The sequence below is a fragment of the Nicotiana tabacum genome, chromosome 5, assembly GCF_000715075.1.
Source record: "Nicotiana tabacum cultivar K326 chromosome 5, ASM71507v2, whole genome shotgun sequence".
NCBI lineage: Eukaryota > Viridiplantae > Streptophyta > Magnoliopsida > Solanales > Solanaceae > Nicotiana > Nicotiana tabacum.
Genome location: NC_134084.1, coordinates 5,521,791 through 5,538,903, shown reverse-complemented (window position 1 = coordinate 5,538,903; position 17,113 = coordinate 5,521,791). Strand labels below are relative to the sequence as shown.

Here is a 17,113-nt window from a genome sequence, read left to right as displayed (position 1 = left end):
GGAATTACATGTATGAAAGTTTAGTTGTTGCATATGAATATAGAAACCCAATAAGCGCAACATATAATGCTCGTGTAGGTGATGATGATGGTGATGATGATGAGCACCTTACAATTCAAGATTGGACTAATGTTAAAATGCTTGTAGACTTTTTAGAACAATTTCATGTTGCTACAAATGAATTATCTGGGCAATATTATTCTACTATTTTTAACTGTTTAGTTTATATTGCAGCACTTGCAGATTTATTTACTCAATTTTCAGAGGGTGGGGTAATTTATCAACAAGCTATTATTTCTATGAAAGCTAAGTTTAAAAAAAAATTCCCTATCCCCCTATTTTTGGTGTTGCTGCAGTGTTAAATCCTACAATGAAATTAGGAGGTCCTCACTTTTGGTACTCAAAAATTTATAACGCTTTATCACTTTCAGCTGAAGAATTTGCTACACTTGGAGATACAAAAGCCTCAATTAAAATAAATGCTCAAACAATTTATAATGCTTATTAACTTGCCTTAGATCATGCTAGACCAAATGTTCCAACTCCTACTTCGTCTAGTTCGTAATCATCTAAAAGAACTGCGGGCCTAAAAGCCCTTAGTTCTTGGACGGAGTTCCGGGGTTCTCAAGGTGATAATATTGGTGATAGTTCACAACTAAATGAGCTTCAAGTTTATTTGTCGCAGGGACTTGAATAAGAGAATCCCGACGGTTCCTTCGATGTTTTAGAATGGTGGAAGGACAAACAAAAACACTATCCGGTTCTTTCAAGGATGACTCGAGATATTTTAAGTGTTCAAGCTTCAACAGTGGCATATGAGAGCGCTTTCAGTCAAGCGAGACTTCAAATCGGTGATCATAGAGCGTCTATGAGAGAGAGCTTGGAAAATCAGTACTCTTCAAAGATTGGATCCGTTCGGAAAGAAGAAATTTTGGACTTGCAGAATCACAACCGGAGATAGACGAAGCTTATGAAGAAATGTTAGTGGAACTTGCGCAGGATGCTGCTTCGCCCGGAAGTGGTGATGAACAAGCTTCTTTTCCACCACCACCAACGAAAATTCCTCCGGACCTTGAAGGATTTATGAGATTTGTTAGAGATAATACATAGACTAATATGTAACTTGTATTTTGGCACATCTTCCTTAGTTTTTTTTCCCTTTTAATGGTGGTATTAGTACCTTGTTGTGCTCATTTCATTAGGGGGAGGAAGACTAAGAAAGATATTGCCATTTTTTGTTAATGTCGTAATAATAAAAATTATAAGACATTTCCTTGAATATTTCTTTGCAATTTATTTTGTGTTTAAATTTGATATAGTATATATATATATATTATATATCTAATACATATAAGCTATATATAAGGCACTATATATATATATATATATATATATATATACACACACACTTCACTTAGTATATATAATAGACTATACTATACACTTAATTAGTATATATAATACACTTAGTATATATAATAGTTTTATATATGTATATATATGTGTATATATATATATATATAAAATATTTTTAAAAATATTATATATTATAGATATAGATATAGTATATATAATATATATAAGCTATATATTATATAAGGCAATATATAATTATATATACATACTATATATATTTATATAGCTATATATAAGCAATTTATATTAGTATATACATATATAGTTTACAAGAAATTGCCTTAGATAATTTTTTTTTAAAAAAAAAATAGTCCGGAAAAAAGCCCTTTTAGGCCCGCGGGCCCGGCCCATTTAGCCCGGAACCATGTGGGCTTAGGACCGCAGTAGGCCGGTTCCACTCATTTGCCCTGTTAGGCCTGGGACAGCCTAAGCCCACCCGCCTAAGCCCAGGCCCATTTGGCCCGGCCGGTTTGGCCTATTTAGGCCCGGGCCCGGACCATAATACAACCTTAAACGAGTGTGTCCAAGGTAAAATAATCAATTATTGTTCGGAGGTAGTAATAAATATTGAAATGATGTTACATTTTCATATGAAATAATAATGCTAGTATTCTCTCAATTTCAGTTTAAGAAATACATCGACATTTTTATGACTATTTAGAGCATGTAATTAAGGTTTAAATGAGAAATTTTAGAGTTAAGGTTTAAGTGAGAAGCTGATTAGGGTTTAAGTGAGAAGCTGATTAGGGCTCGAATTCCGTCCACAAGGCAGTGGCTACCCTGTTGGAGCTCTCGCACTTGCCCTATACATCCCTGATCGCCATTGATTTGAACCTTCAGGTTTGACAAATTTGACTACAACATTTAGCTGTCCAAGTTTTTTTTGTCGAAATGTTGATTTTTGGGTATTGTTTCTTTTCCTATTATGCAAATGTTGGAGGTCTTATGCGTACCAATTTCTCTTCAATCTTACATTTTTTTTGCAAAGATTTCATAAACTTTGAAACGAACTAGGTTTTTCAAAAAAATAAAAAATCATTCTTTGCCAGGATTGTGTCAAACTAACGCACCTAAGCTTGGTGAATTTAAGATGGTCTTACCGTTAGCTAACTCCCCACCTATGTTGCTCGGACTCTGGTGTGGGTATCCAATAGGGGTGCGGATCTAGGAGGTCGGATTCTTCGTCACATAAATTTTAGGATCCGGAGGTATGGACCCGAATGCGGATGCGGGTACTGGGATGCAGCAAATAAATGTATATTATAACATATAAAGTACATATTTTGATTAATTAAAGCTACTACACTAAAACTAATAAAATTTAATTCCTTATAAACACCTAGTAATATGTTATCCATAAGATATCTCGTGTAATAGCTAAGCATTCTCATACTTTATATAACTAAACTTATATGACATAAACCTAAAAATCAAACTAAATGGCCAATCAATCTATACTTCTCAGTCATTGATGTAGTCAGTGCAAGACCAAATCCAGTGTGGATCTCACACCCACAAATATGTCGTGTCGACACGGGTGTGCCAGGGATTTTGAAGAGTCCGCACAACATAGCTCCCAACCCCTTTTCTTGAGTTTGTGTCCACAAAATGTTCAAAGATATAGGATTTTAGGCTTCTTGAAGTTGACTGGTTACTTTTTCTTGGGTTTAGAAAGAGAGTTTGAGTTTTGAAATTGTAGCATATTCTTCTGGTGAGGAAAAAAGATAGACTTTTTAATGCTATATAAGTTACAAAGTTTGATTCCCATCGTGAAAGGAAGAAAAATCAGTTATCTTAGTTGTTAGATCTGATGGATATCGTCTTGGGGAGTGGTCAATACAGAGGCGGGTGTAGTGCTTTAGTTACAGGTTCATCCGAAGCCAATAACTTTTGCTCAGGCTCTTTATATGTATTAAAAAAAATTCACCATGTAAGTATAAATAATAGAATGCTGAAGTCTATTTGTTTGGACTTTATCTGCCTTTAAGGAAGCTAAACTTATAGAAATTTAGCAAGATTTTGATTGTTCTGGTTTATCAGAAAGATATTCTTTGAGACACAGGTGACTTCTTCCCATCTGCCTAAACGTTGGCCGGCAAAGTTACCCGATGGAATAGTCGAGGTGTGAGCAAGTTGGCCGGACACCACCGTCACCAGAAAAAAAAAGATGGATATGTTCTTTCTACCACATATATTGAGGTTTCAAGGGTCTATGGAATTATGCACTCATACTGTTCCTTTTCTTTTTGGTGATAAGTACAGTCAGACTGTTCCTCTTGAATTGTTTTTTGGAACTCTTTCTGTTTTAAAGGTTTTTTTGAGACAGCCAGAGAGAATAGCAGTTATAAGTTTTGGTAGTTTGATAAAAATTTAGTCACAAATATAGGTTTCATATTAGAGACTAATTTCTAGCATGAAGGGTTTTAGTTTGGTGCTTAAAATTGATTAGATAATTCTATTTGCACTTAAAGGTGGGATATATTTCCTTGTTCTTCGGAGTTTTAGCGCCATGCTTTAATTGAATAGACATTCTTATTGTGATGGTAATATGGGAGCCGAAACAGTTTTTCGTTTTTACAGATGTTAGATTTAATATTTTGTTTTGGTGTTAGTGTCTGAAATAAAATTGACTCTTCTGTGCAACTTGATACTTAAAATCAGAAACTCTGAAATTGAGGACTTCGGTCTTGAAGTAAGTAGTTTATTGAGTGTTACTTTTTACTTTCAAGTGAATTGGATAGTACGAAACAAAACTAAACCAAAATTTAAGTATTTTAAGTGGGTTATGGTAATCTCATCAGGGGGTAGCAGTATGCTCGGTCTCCTAACCATGCTTTTTCTCTCTTTCTCCTTCTGCAGAGAAATCGGTTTTGGTGCATTGCAAGAAGCGTATGCTCATGAAGTTGGAGAAGAAATCCAAGAAATGAAAAAAGAGTGCTAGCACCACTGGTTTAGGGGTGACAAAGGGTGATGTTAAAGCTGTTGAGCGTGATTTAATTTTCAACGAAGAGAAGCTCTCTTTTGTAGGGACCAGGAGAGAAAGGGATAAGGAAAAGATGGGAACTAAAGCACCCGGAGAAAGCAAAGATCGTGACATCAAGAGAAAGAAAGAAAGAGGTGGTGGAAAACAGCCTGGGAAGTCCAGTATAGACAGGTGCGAGGATGCTGTTGAAAATATTGTGAAGAAGAAAAATACATTCAAGAATGAGCGGGAGAAAATGCATGATGCACTTGTAGATACCAAAACAATTGCTCATAAAAGTGATAGTGAGACACAGCATAGTGAGGTGAAGAGGAAGAGAAGGAAGGAAAAGAGGAAAAAAGAGGATGGACAGGTAGATATTGTGACTGGAGTCAATCAAGGCGATGTTTCAACCATAGTAGAGATAGAAGATAACAAAACAGATGATGCTAATATCAGAAAGAGGAAAAAGAAAAAATTAGGAAACAATTTTAAAGATCTTTCACATGAAAGGAGTGAAAAAAGAGTGAGATTTTCAGGCGATGTTCGGGTTTTCCCTCCATCCGTTGATCCAAGTGATGAGAAGCATGAAATTAACGAAGAAAAATTACTGCACGGCAAATGGTTCACAAAAGAAGAAGATGAAATTGTCAAAGACGCTGTTTATAAATACATCGAGGTACATAACTTGGGCAAAGAAGGATTGCAAAAGGTTTTGAACTCTATATCTCATCCTGAAGTAAGGGGCTGCTGGAAAAAAATAGGGAGTGCTATACCGTACAGGCCTTATGGTGCAGTTTATCAGCGTGCACAACGTTTATTTCGAAGTGGTGAGAAGCGTAAATATACTGAAGAAGAGTATGAGATGATGCGAAAGTACCATGGAGAACATGGAACCAAGTGGAAGGTCTTGGCCGATGAACTTGGGAAACATTGGATTCATGTGGGAAATGCATGGAATAGGATAAAACTGGCCAATCAGAAGAAAGGAATTTGGGCTCAGGAGGAAATCCAGACTTTGTTTGATTTGGTAAACGCTGATCTGCTACTGAAACTCTGTGAAGAGAAGAAATCTAAGCGTGGGATGTTACGGGATAATATTAGCTGGAGTAAAATTAGTGACAAATTGTCCACCAGGAGTGGTGTACGTTGCTGCAATAAATGGTACAGACAATTAACATCATCGATGGTGGCCGCATGTGAATGGGCAGACACTGATGACTATCGCCTAATTGATGCCCTTTTTGAACTGGATCCGAGCTGCATAGAGGATGTGGATTGGGACAATCTTCTTGACCACAGGGATGGAGAGTTATGTCGAAAGAGATGGAAACAGATGGTTCGTCAAATAAGTCAACATGAAAACAAGTCATTTGCTGCACAGGTAGAAGTGTTAGCTAAGAGATACCGTCCTGATTTGGTTGGAGCAAGAGAGGCCTGGGATAGAAAACCACTTGTTCCATGAAGTGTCAGCACGGACGTTTCTATAGAGAGAGATGCTCAAGGAACATGTATTCTAAGGCGGATCCAGGTTTTTAAATTGGTAGGTAGTATCCTGTACCCTTTATTTTCCAGTCAGTTTGGACATAGCGTCAATATATAATTTTTTAAAGATTATCCAATTGTATATAGGTCAAATTGAAGGCATTGAGTGCAGACAATACGTACACTAAATACGTCACTGGATGTACTAAATACATCCTACTCCTATATTCGAATGCATCTTCATCAACTTGAGTGTTACTTATGGCATATTTGGAATATATACTTATCTTATTTTAAGACTTAGGAGTCTGGTGGGGAAAAATAAGTAGCTGTTGCTTTAGACTGAGTTTTAGATAAGAAGACTCCAAAAAGACTCATCTAGTGCAAAAGGGGGCTATATATGTGTGTGTCCAGGAAATATCGTAATAACTGCCTTTGTTTGTTTCATTTTTAATACAGGAAATATATCTGGTTATTTGCCATGGCATGATGCAAAGAATCATAATGTTGCTAAGTGGAAGGAAGGGGCAGGATCGTATCGCTACCAAACGCTGATCTCACAATGTCAATCCAAAAGCCTGAAGACCATTTCATTCCCTGTACGTAAAGTTGGTGATGAAACGCAATGTTGATAAATCCATCAAGTAAAATATTCAATCTCGTAATTCTAGTTATGGTAGGAACTGTAGTTTTAATTACTAGGTTTTCTCCTGTATGTTAAAGAGGCCGGTTGTGTCTGCCAACGCTAACTGTTATGAACGTGGAGTAGGGCATTTTCTCGTTACTGTTCCAATGTTCAGATGAAGGGAGCCTTGGCGTAACTGGTAAAGTTGTTGCCACGTGACAAGGAGGTCAAGGTATCAAGCCGCGGAAACAGCCTCTTGCAGAAATGTAGGGTAAGGTTGCGTATAATAGACCCTTGTGGTCCGGCCCTTCTCTGACCCCATGCATAGCGGGAGCTTAGTGCATCGTGTTGCTCTTTTTTTTTTTTTTTTTGTTCCAATGTTCTAGGTGGATGAATACTACTAGGAGAATGCAGAATAAACTAGTTGAAGATGGAAGTGTGAACATTGTGAGCCTAGAGCCCGAGAAGCTATAAAGATAAGTTCAAAGCTCGCGAAGGGCTTAATGAGAGATAAAGCTTCGATCAAGAAGTAAATTGCATACTAGATCTTCCCTTATGGGAAAACCAAGCAAGGCATGAAACTTTGGCTTTTGTTGTCTAAGCGATTATATAGGATGTCATGATAGTCAGAGGCAGAGTCAGGATTTGTAACTTTTGGGTTCATTATTCTAATTCTTTTAAGTTACTGGTTCTAAATTAATAAATTGTGTATAATTCAATAATTTAAAGACAAATATATAGTTTGGACAAAAGTTACTGGGTTTAATTGAACCTGTATCCGAAGGGCTAGCTCCGCCCCTGATGATAGGTCACATTTTAAATAATGTAGTTGCATTCGGTATGTTTTCATCCCTTCATTCAAACGTCTATTTAAGCATTTGGATATATTTGGTTGAAGTTGAAAAAAAATACTCGTAATATTTGCAGTTGAGGTGAATAGGAATATTTAAAAGATGAAGTTGTGTTTGAACATGAAATATAGTTGAAGAAAAAAGTTGAAAATTTGTGATTGAAGACCATCGTTCACTTGAAATACTTTTCAATTTTTTTTTTTTTTAAATTTTTTACCAGTACTGCGAATAGTAAAGTCCGTTCTATTGATAACCAAACCAATATTTACAATTATTTTACAATCAAATGAGGTAGGAAAAAAGTAATGGAACACAAGTTAAGGTTTGCATTCTATAATAAGGGTATTCAAAAAAAAAAATAGAAAAAAACTTAGATAGTGACTGAATACAACTAAGTACTAACTATATAGGAAATTCAACATATATATAGAATTATTTTATTTTATTTTTGAGACTGAATTGAAGACCCCTTCACACACTTAGGTGCCGTGTGCATAAAAAACACTTTTTTTAAAAAAAAAAAATCACTTTTTTCCTAAATTAGTGTTAGGCTATGAAATTGATGAATTTTAGAATTTTTCGAAAATTTGAAAAGCTTCAGAAAATTATTTTTTAAAATTTTCATTTCAAAGCACTCACAAAAGTTCAAAAACAAACTAAATTATATTCATGTCCAAATACAATTCTAATTCATAAATATCATTTTCACTTGATTTTTCTTTAACTTTTTCCGGAAGTTTACAATTCTTATGTCCAAACGACCACTTAGCTCCGCCACTAATGTCTAGTTTATGTTACTATCTTTTTAGTTGGCCAAATACATAAACAGATCATTAAATTTGGCCCAATTTTTCATTTTGGCACTTTAACTTAGTCTTGTTCCATTTTGGCCCTTAAACCTTATTTTTTTTGTTCCACTTTAACACAAAAACTTTTATCCCAGGTAAAAATACAACGCGTGCAAATACCCAGCTGCTATCCCCACCTCCACCCCCACCCCCACCCCACTGCCCCCCCCCCTCCGGAATTCTTTTACTTTTTTTCTAATTTCAAATTATTATTTTTTTCATTTTTTCTGCCTACTATATATTTTCAATAATAACTATGGGTTCAACTGAACCCATAACTTTCGACGCGGAGTAAAATTTCGTATGTAAAAATTCATTAAAATTGCAAAAATAATAGATATGAACCCATAACTTTAAATATATAATGGGTTCAATGTTAAAAACATTAAATTGAATCCATAGGATATAAATCCTGGATCCGCCTCTGCGTTGGGAGTATGAAATTTGGCTTAATAAACGACTCTCATGCGCCTACAAGGGTGAGTCAAATCACACATGGAATCTAGTCAGCTTTTGTGTTAAAGTGGAACAAAAGAAATGGGGTTGGAGGGCCAAAATGGAACAAGACTGAGTTAAAAGTGCCTTAATGGCCTATCTATATATTTGGCATTTTTAGTGGGAGATATTCAAAAATAGCCAGATTTACAACAGGTCGTTCAAAAATAGCCCAGTTTCAAAAGTAATCGAAATTTAGCCACTTTTCATGTAAAGATAAATCTGAGCGAAAACACTGTTCAAACCCGAAAAATACGCCAGTATATTATGCTGGAGTTCTAACATAAGTATACTTGAACTCCAACATATTATACTAGAGTTCCAGGATAAGTATGCTGGAACTCCAGCATAATATGATGGAGTTCCAGCATAAGTACACTAGAACTCCAGCGTAATATACTGGAGTTCCAACAAGTATACCGGTCCAGCATAATATACTGGAGTTTGGAGCACCGATGCTCCAGTCTCCAGTATATTATACTGGAGCCATCAAAGTATACCGGTCCAGCATAATATGCTGGGGTTCATACACAGGTGCACCGAACTCCAGTATATTATGTTGGACCAGTCTCTGTTGCAGCAAAATAGTGGCTATTTTTCATTGACTTAGTAAACGCTGGCTATTTTTGAATGACCAGTCCGAAAACTGGCTATACCTTGCTATTTTTACTTTTTAGTTTGTTCTAAAAAAGAATAGGGAAATTTTCGTTCCTATACCATATAGGAAACTATATTACCAAATATGTTCACAGTTTGCATATTACCCTTCATGTTAATAGTATTTCTACATAATATATACAATGCATTAAATAAGGAATCATTGTAGCTGTAAGATCCCTTATTTAGGCGCGCTAAAAAGGGGAATCAAATATTTTTCAGATCTTCCACAACGCAAATCACGCACAGTAATAACTATCGTCTACTTTGTTACAAAATTTCCGTACTCCGTTTTTGCGATAAACTCTGTTTCAACATTTTCTTTGATTTCACAAATCAAAATCGACAAAATCTTCTACAATTCTTCTGCAACAAAAACAATTATGGCGAAAATACCAATTATGCTACAACTGAATGGGAATTGGGATAGCTTTGGGAGATTTAGAGAATTCGAGGTCGATGGCATTGTAGTCGATGATGATGTGAATTATAGTCTATTGATTTCTACAATAGCACAACAATTAATGATTGATACATCAAAAAAAATTATAGAAATCAAATACATTGTCAACGAGCATTGTCCTCCAATGGAAGTTAGGAACGATATGGGTGTTCGTGTATACATGGAGACGAAAAAGAAAATAAAAACTTAGGATCATATCCGCTATGTATAACTTTTCGCGATTTCAATATGGAATTGAGTATCACTAATGAGAACACAGCTGCAGGTGTGTAACTACATTTTTTTCTATGAACTACATTTTATCTACAAATAAACTACATATACATATCAGTATGGATTTCTGTAATATCTATAAAATTTCTACATTTATTCTACAATAAAACTACAAAAAATTTGAAAAATTAATATGAAATACTAAATTTCAACCTTTCTACAAATTATCTATAAATTTTCTACAAACTGGTCATAACAATATTTATATTTATTTTCATGCAGGTTCATCTGGAATACTATAGTTACTTGATATGCCAACATCTCCCGTTATAGAGGAATATGAAAGTATAATAATAACAGATAATACACCAAGTTCTATTGAAGTAGGACAAGTATACCAAGACAAGGAAACAATTGCAACTGCAATGAAACACTATTCTGTCATGCACAAGTTCTAATTCAGGGTTAAAAGATCTAGTGAATAGTCAAAGATTATTATTTTTTTAATTTTGTAGTTTATTTGTAATTTTTTGCTTCTTCAATTTTCCTTGTGATAATGTTTAAAAGAATTATAGTTGAATTGTAGTTATGTTGTATATAGATTATATAATGTGATCGTTTAAGCTAAAACAATTTTTTTAAATCTAAATTTTAACCCATTGTTAAAAATGTATTTATTTTGTAGCTACTGGCTGATATGTGTTGGTGAAAACTGTACATGGAACATTAAGGCAACTAGCATAAATGATTCTGCAATGTTCAAGGTCAGAAATTTCGACAGCCAGCACACATGCTCTTTAATGGACAACACGTTCACACAATGCAAACCTACTGCCATGGTAGTTGGTAGCATGGTTATTCCAAAATATTCTGATCCTAAGACAATTTACACCCCAAAAGACATTCAATTTGACATGTCTGAACACGACGTGAATCTAACCTACATGAAAGCTTGGAGAGTAAAGAAAAGGCCTTACAGTTTTTGAGAAGTCATCCTGCTGACTCCTACAACAAATTGCCTAGTTATTTGTATATTCTAGAGAAGACTTATCTGGGGTCTGTAGTAAAATTGAAGAAGACAGACGATGACTGCTTCTTGTATGTATTTGTTGCGATTTGTACGTCAATCAGTGGCTGGGAATATTGTAGACCAGTTGTAGTAGTTGATGTGACCTTTTTAAAGTTAGCATACATGGGAATAATGCTAACAGCCAGTACAATGGATGCATAAGGTACTAAAGTTTTGTTTGTAGAAATATTCTAGCTTGTATGTTTTTGTAGTACTTGCAGATTAATTATAGATATATTGTAGAATAATTGTAGTTTGTATATATATGTCTTCTTCTGCATTTTTACTACAACTAATTAATTACTTCTTGCTACATAATGTAGATACCATATTACCATTGGCATATGCTGTTGTTGATTCAGAGAATGAAGCATTATGGAAGTGGTTTTTTGAGCAATTCAAGCTCACGTATGGTGAAAGACCAAATATGTGTGTTCTTTCGGATCAGAATGAGAGTATCTTGAAGGCAACATCTATTGTTTATCCCAGCATGCCACATTATTCTTGCATGTGGCATATTTGGACAAATATACGGGCAAAGTTCAAGAAGGGGCATCTTAAGCTAAGTGAATTATACTTTGCCACGGCGCGGTCATACACACTTGATGAATTTAATGAAAGGATGTCAAAGATTGAGGAGATTGACCCCCGTGTTAAAGCATACTTATACGATATTGGCTATCATAGATGGTCTCGAGTACATGCTACGGTGAACAGAACTTGGACTATGATATCAAACATTGCAGAGTCGTTGAATGCTGTAACAAAATATGCAAGAGAGCTGCCGATAGTAGAACTATTAGAGTATATGAGCACCCTTCTTGAACGTAGGACGAAAGAAAAGTTATTGAAAGCAAAGGGTATATTCACACACCTTGGATACAAATTCAACAAAGAGTTGGATGACAACAGAACATTGCCGCACAAGCTTAGAGTAAGATCTGATTATTTATTGGATCAAATTCATAAACAACACAATATAGATTTTTTGTAGATATTTTGTATATATCTTGATTTTAACCGTATATGAATTATTTTTTGTTTGTAATGTACTCGCAGGTGAGGGCTTCAACAGACTACATCCGTACAATAATAGATGGTGTGAGGCGCTGTATTGTGTGTCTTGAAAACAAGAAATGTAGTTGTTGTCACGACCCATTTCCTGAACAAGCCGGGACTGGCACTCGATCACTAAACATGACCGAGCGAACCATCTCTACATATCAAATCTATTATAACTCCAAACTTTATATGCATCAAGACAATACTCTAACCAACTACTTTTGATTAATTTAAACATTTAAATAAATCAACTCCAAAACTTTATTCATAGTAACCAATGAAATACTGCTAAGTTATTATAAAAAAATCTGAATCTTAACCCAACGACAATGTCTATGAAGCCTCTACTGATAAACTGATGCACTGCTCAGGACATGAGATTTCCTGGCCAGTTCTCTAAGTAACAAAGAAATAACTAAATAAAGATGACTCTAAGTAGCCTGATAGATGTTATTGTAAGAAAATTCTATAAGTGGCAAGTGATCATCCCAATTACCTCCAAAATCTATAACACATGCACGCAACATATCTTTGAGTGTCTGAATGGTCCTTTCTGCATGGCCATCGGTTTGTGGATGGAAAGCGGTGCTCAAATTGACCTTGGTACCTAATCTTTTCTGAAATGCCCGCCAAAAATGCGCTGTGAACTGAGGGCCTCTGTTAGATATGATTGAAACTAGAGTACCATGCAATCAGACTATTTCTTTGATGTACAACTATGTGTATTGCTCTGCGGAATCTGTCATCTTTACTGGTAGGAAATGTGCGGACTTTGTCAATCGGTCTACAATAACCCAAATTGAGTCATGCTTACGGTATGTGCGAGGTAGACCTACTACGAAATCCATATTAATCATCTCCCACTTCCACTGTGGTATCTCTATATCTTGAGCTAGGCCACCAGTCTTTTGATGCTCGGCTTTGACTTGCTGGCAATTCAAACATTTAGCCACATGATCTGCTACTTGTTTCTTCATGCCTTTCCACCAATACAACTCTTTCAAATCTAGATACATTTTGGTAGCACCTGGGTGAATAGAGTATCTCGAACTATGAGCTTCCTCCATTATGGCCTTCCTAAGACCATCTACATCAGGCACACATAACCGATCATTCAACTTCAAAACTCCGTCACTTCCTAAAGTGAAAGCAGTGATTTCTTTTCTTCTGACTCCTTCTTTTAATTTCACTAAGTACAGATCTTCGTCTTGCTTAGCCTTAACATGCACAACAAGAGAGGATTGTGCTAAGGCATAAGTAGTTATATCTCATTCTTCGGTCCCATCCAATATAATTCCATCATTTGCTAGTTTTTGAATTTCTCGACCCAAAGATTGCCTTTGTACTGCAAGATGGGCCAAGATACCCATTAACTTCCTACTAAGTGCATCTGCTACCATATTAGCTTTGCCCGGGTGATAAAGGATATTGATGTCATAATCTTTCAACAGCTCGAGCCACCTTCTCTGTCTCAAATTTAGTTCTTTTTACTTGAAAATGTACTGGAGGCTTTTGTGATTTGTAAACACTTCAGAATGCTCGCCATAAAAGTAGTGTCGCCATATTTTTAATGCAAACACCAGTGCTGCAAGCTCCAAGTCGTGTGTGGAGTAGTTCTTTTCATGATTCTTTAACTGCCTGGAAGCATAAGCAATAACTTTTCCATTTTGCATAAGAACACAACCAAGGCCCACTCTGGAGGCATCACAATACACTGTGAACCCACCCGAACCTGTCAGCAAGGTTAACACAGGTGCAGTGGCCAACCTCTTATTTAACTCTTGAAAACTCTGCTCACAAGCGTCTGACCATTGGAACTTAACTGCTTTCTGAGTCAACTTAGGTAATGGAGCTGCAAGTGAGGAAAACCCCTCCACAAACCTTCTATAGTATCCAGCTAACCCAAGAAACTCCTGATTTCGGTTGGCGTTGTCGGCCTAGGCCAGTTCTTGACTGCTTCGTCTTTTGACGGTCTACTGTTATTCCTTCACTAGATACCACGTGGCCTAAGAATTCCACTAACTACAACTAGAACTCACATTTTGAAAACTTGGCATAAAACTCATTCTCCTTCAAGGTCTGCAAGGCTATTCTGAAGTGTTCTGTATGATCTTCCTTGCTCTTAGAGACCACCAAAATATCGTCTATAAACACAATAATAAAAGTATTCAGGAATGGCTTGAAAACTCTGTTCATGAGGTCTATGAATGCAGCTGGAGCATTTATCAACCCGAAGGACATCACTAGAAATTCATAGTGCCCGTAGCGAGTTCTAAAGGCTGTTTTAGATATATCCTCTTTTCTGATTCTCAACTGATGGTACCCCGACCTTTAGTCTATTTTTGAAAAGTACTTTACACTCTGAAGTTAATCAAATAAATCATCGATTCTTGGTAGTGGGTACTTGTTCTTAATGGTAACTTTATTCAACTTCCGATAGTCGACACACATTCTGAGAGACCCATCGTTCTTCTTGACAAACAGGACCGGGGCACACCACGGTGAAACACTCAGTCTGATGAAGCCCTTGTCAAGAAGGTCTTTCAATTGTTCTCTCAACTCATTAAGTTCTGCTGGAGCCATCCTATAAGGAGGTATAGATATGGGCTGAGTGTCTGGCATGAGATCAATGCCGAAGTCTATGATTCTTTCGGGAGAAAGTCCGGGAAGGTCATTTGGGAAAACTACTGGAAATTCTCTAACAACTGGCACTGACTGAAGAGCTGGTGGTTCTGATTCTGGATTAATGATATAAGCCAAATAGGCGAGACACCCCTTACAGATCATTTGTTGTGCATTAAGGTAAGAAATAAACTTACCTACAAGCGATGCTGAACTACCCTTCCACTCTAAGACTTCTTCATTTGGAAATTGGAACCTGACTATCTTGGCATGACAATCTAACATGGCATAGCAGGAAGACAACTAATCCATACCCATGATCACATCAAAATTCACCATTTCTAACTCTATGATATCGGTTTTGGTGTTGCGACCTTGGACTGAAATTATACAACCATTATAGACTCTGGTGACTCTCATTGACTTGCCAACTGGAGTAAACACTAGGAATAGCTCACTAAGTTGTTCAGGTTCTAGTCCGAGGTTAATTGCAAAGTATGGAATCACATATGAAAACATTGATCCTGGATCCATTATGGCATAAGCATTATGTGAGCAGACTAAAAGTATACCTGTAATAACTTCTGCAGATGCCTCTACACTCTGACGATCAAGTGTAGCAAACAAATGGGGTTGTCCCCCTCCCTGAGTAACTCGATCTACACCTTTGCCTGCCCCTTGCCCGATCTGATTATGAGAACCACAAGCCTGAGGTGGAACTAGAAGGACGAGTTGATCCACCACTAAAATTACGTCGCAATTTTGGGCAGTTGGCCTTTATATGACAAATTCTCCACAATGATAGCAACCATGAAACCCGAGCTTGCACTGACCTGAATGTTGCCGCTTACATGTTCCACAAAGACCTTGTTGGTGTGAATGTTTCTCAGCATAACTCTGGCTATGTGAGGATGGTGTCCTAAAATTCTGATTCTGGCAAGACTGATTTCCATAACTCTGAGTATGTCTGAAGGAAGACCCACCACCTGACTGATGACTAGACTAAGCTGGTGCTAATGACTCCTTATTAGAGGAATCCCTTCCACCTCCGCTGGATGTGCCATTAAACCTGCCCGCTATCCGGGCTTTCTTGTTATGCTCTTTTTCTTCTCTCCTTTATTGTCTGTCTTTTTCTAAGTGCTTGGAAAATCACACAACAGAGGAGAAGGCTGTTATCCCTACTACTGCAGCTGATGTCATATCCTTAATGTGGTAAGCTAAACCGCCAACAAACCTGCGAATCTTTGCTTTTTCTGTCTTAACCATGTGAGGAGCATGCTTAGCTAGCCTTATGAATTCCTTGTAGTACTCTTGCACACTTTTATTCCCTTGCTTGAGCTGTTCGAACTCTGTTGCCTTAGCTTCCCTATCCTCCCCTAGGATAAAGTTAGCCATGAAGGCCTCTTCAAATTCTTCCCAAGTAGACGGACCATCATCTTCATCTCCCACAACATCGAATCTTCATCAACTATAGAACCATGGAACACTGGAGGACTCAACTTTAAAAATTCATTCACTCTTGATGACTCAGAATTGTTCTGTCTATTTGATTGAGGTGGAATCTCATCTCTTCTCTCGTTCTGGTTAGCCATGAAGGCTTTAAACATCTCTATAGCACTGTTGACAACATCAAACATCTAACCCACCTTGGGAGATATAGTTGCCTGAGCCGGAGCTGCTGTTGGGGGCGGCACTGGATCCTGAGGTACTGGATCATCATGATCCACCCCTTCTTCTTATTCAACCCAGGGTACTTGGACTCCCTTTATAGATTTCCCCTCCTTTTCTGAGTCGAAGCCTCCTTAGTTCTACCTTGAGCCACAATAGTAGCAATAATTTCTTGAGCAACATCCTGAATGTCGGTGTCAGAGTTGCGAGTATGAGCCATTTCTGCGAGTTTTGGAGAAACGAATAAATTAGATAATTTCTTAGAGGTAGACTGTACTGCACGATCTGAAGTATGAAAAAAAAGAAGAGACTTTTCCTAAATGGTTGTAGCCTCCTGTTTATAAGTATGACACGCTTCATACACATAAACAAAACTCTACTAACACGGCTTCATAGACCCCTAGGACTCCATAAACCTGAGGCTCTGATACCAAGTTTATCACGACCCATTTCCTGAACAAGCCGGGATCGGCACTCGATCACTAAACATGACCGAGCGAACCATCTCTGCTTATCAAATCTATTATAACTCCAAACTTTATATGCATCAAGGCAATACTCTAACCAACTACTTTTGATTAATTTAAACATTTAAATAAATCAACTCCAAAACTTTATTCATAGTAACTAATAAAATACTGCTAAGTTATTATCAAAAACATCTGAATCTTAACCCA

General features: G+C 36.8%; 2 protein-coding genes across 2 annotated transcripts; both read left to right on the top strand.

Annotated features, from left to right (window-relative positions):
- The first annotated feature begins 2,117 nt into the window (after positions 1-2,117).
- LOC107776679 (uncharacterized) lies at positions 2,118-6,119 on the top strand. The gene is made up of 2 exons (XM_016596587.2): positions 2,118-2,256; positions 4,276-6,119. Exon 2 carries the CDS (start codon positions 4,473-4,475, stop codon positions 5,841-5,843), a length of 1,371 nt encoding a protein of 456 aa, XP_016452073.1. The 5' UTR covers positions 2,118-2,256; positions 4,276-4,472; the 3' UTR covers positions 5,844-6,119.
- Positions 6,120-10,683: 4,564 nt separating this feature from the next.
- Positions 10,684-12,078, top strand: LOC142180674 (uncharacterized). The gene is made up of 2 exons (XM_075252720.1): positions 10,684-10,993; positions 11,408-12,078. The coding sequence occupies exons 1-2, from the start codon at positions 10,684-10,686 to the stop codon at positions 12,076-12,078; spliced, it is 981 nt and encodes a 326-aa protein (XP_075108821.1).
- The last annotated feature ends 5,035 nt before the right edge of the window (positions 12,079-17,113 follow it).

Coding starts and splice junctions, on each gene's coding strand:
- LOC107776679 (XM_016596587.2), top strand. CDS start 4,473: ATGGGAACTAAAGCACCCGGAGAAAGCAAAGATCGTGACATCAAGAGA.
- LOC142180674 (XM_075252720.1), top strand. CDS start 10,684: ATGTATTTATTTTGTAGCTACTGGCTGATATGTGTTGGTGAAAACTGT. Junction 10,994..11,407: donor AGTAAAGAAAAGGCCTTACA/GTTTTTGAGAAG, acceptor TACATAATGTAG/ATACCATATTACCATTGGCA.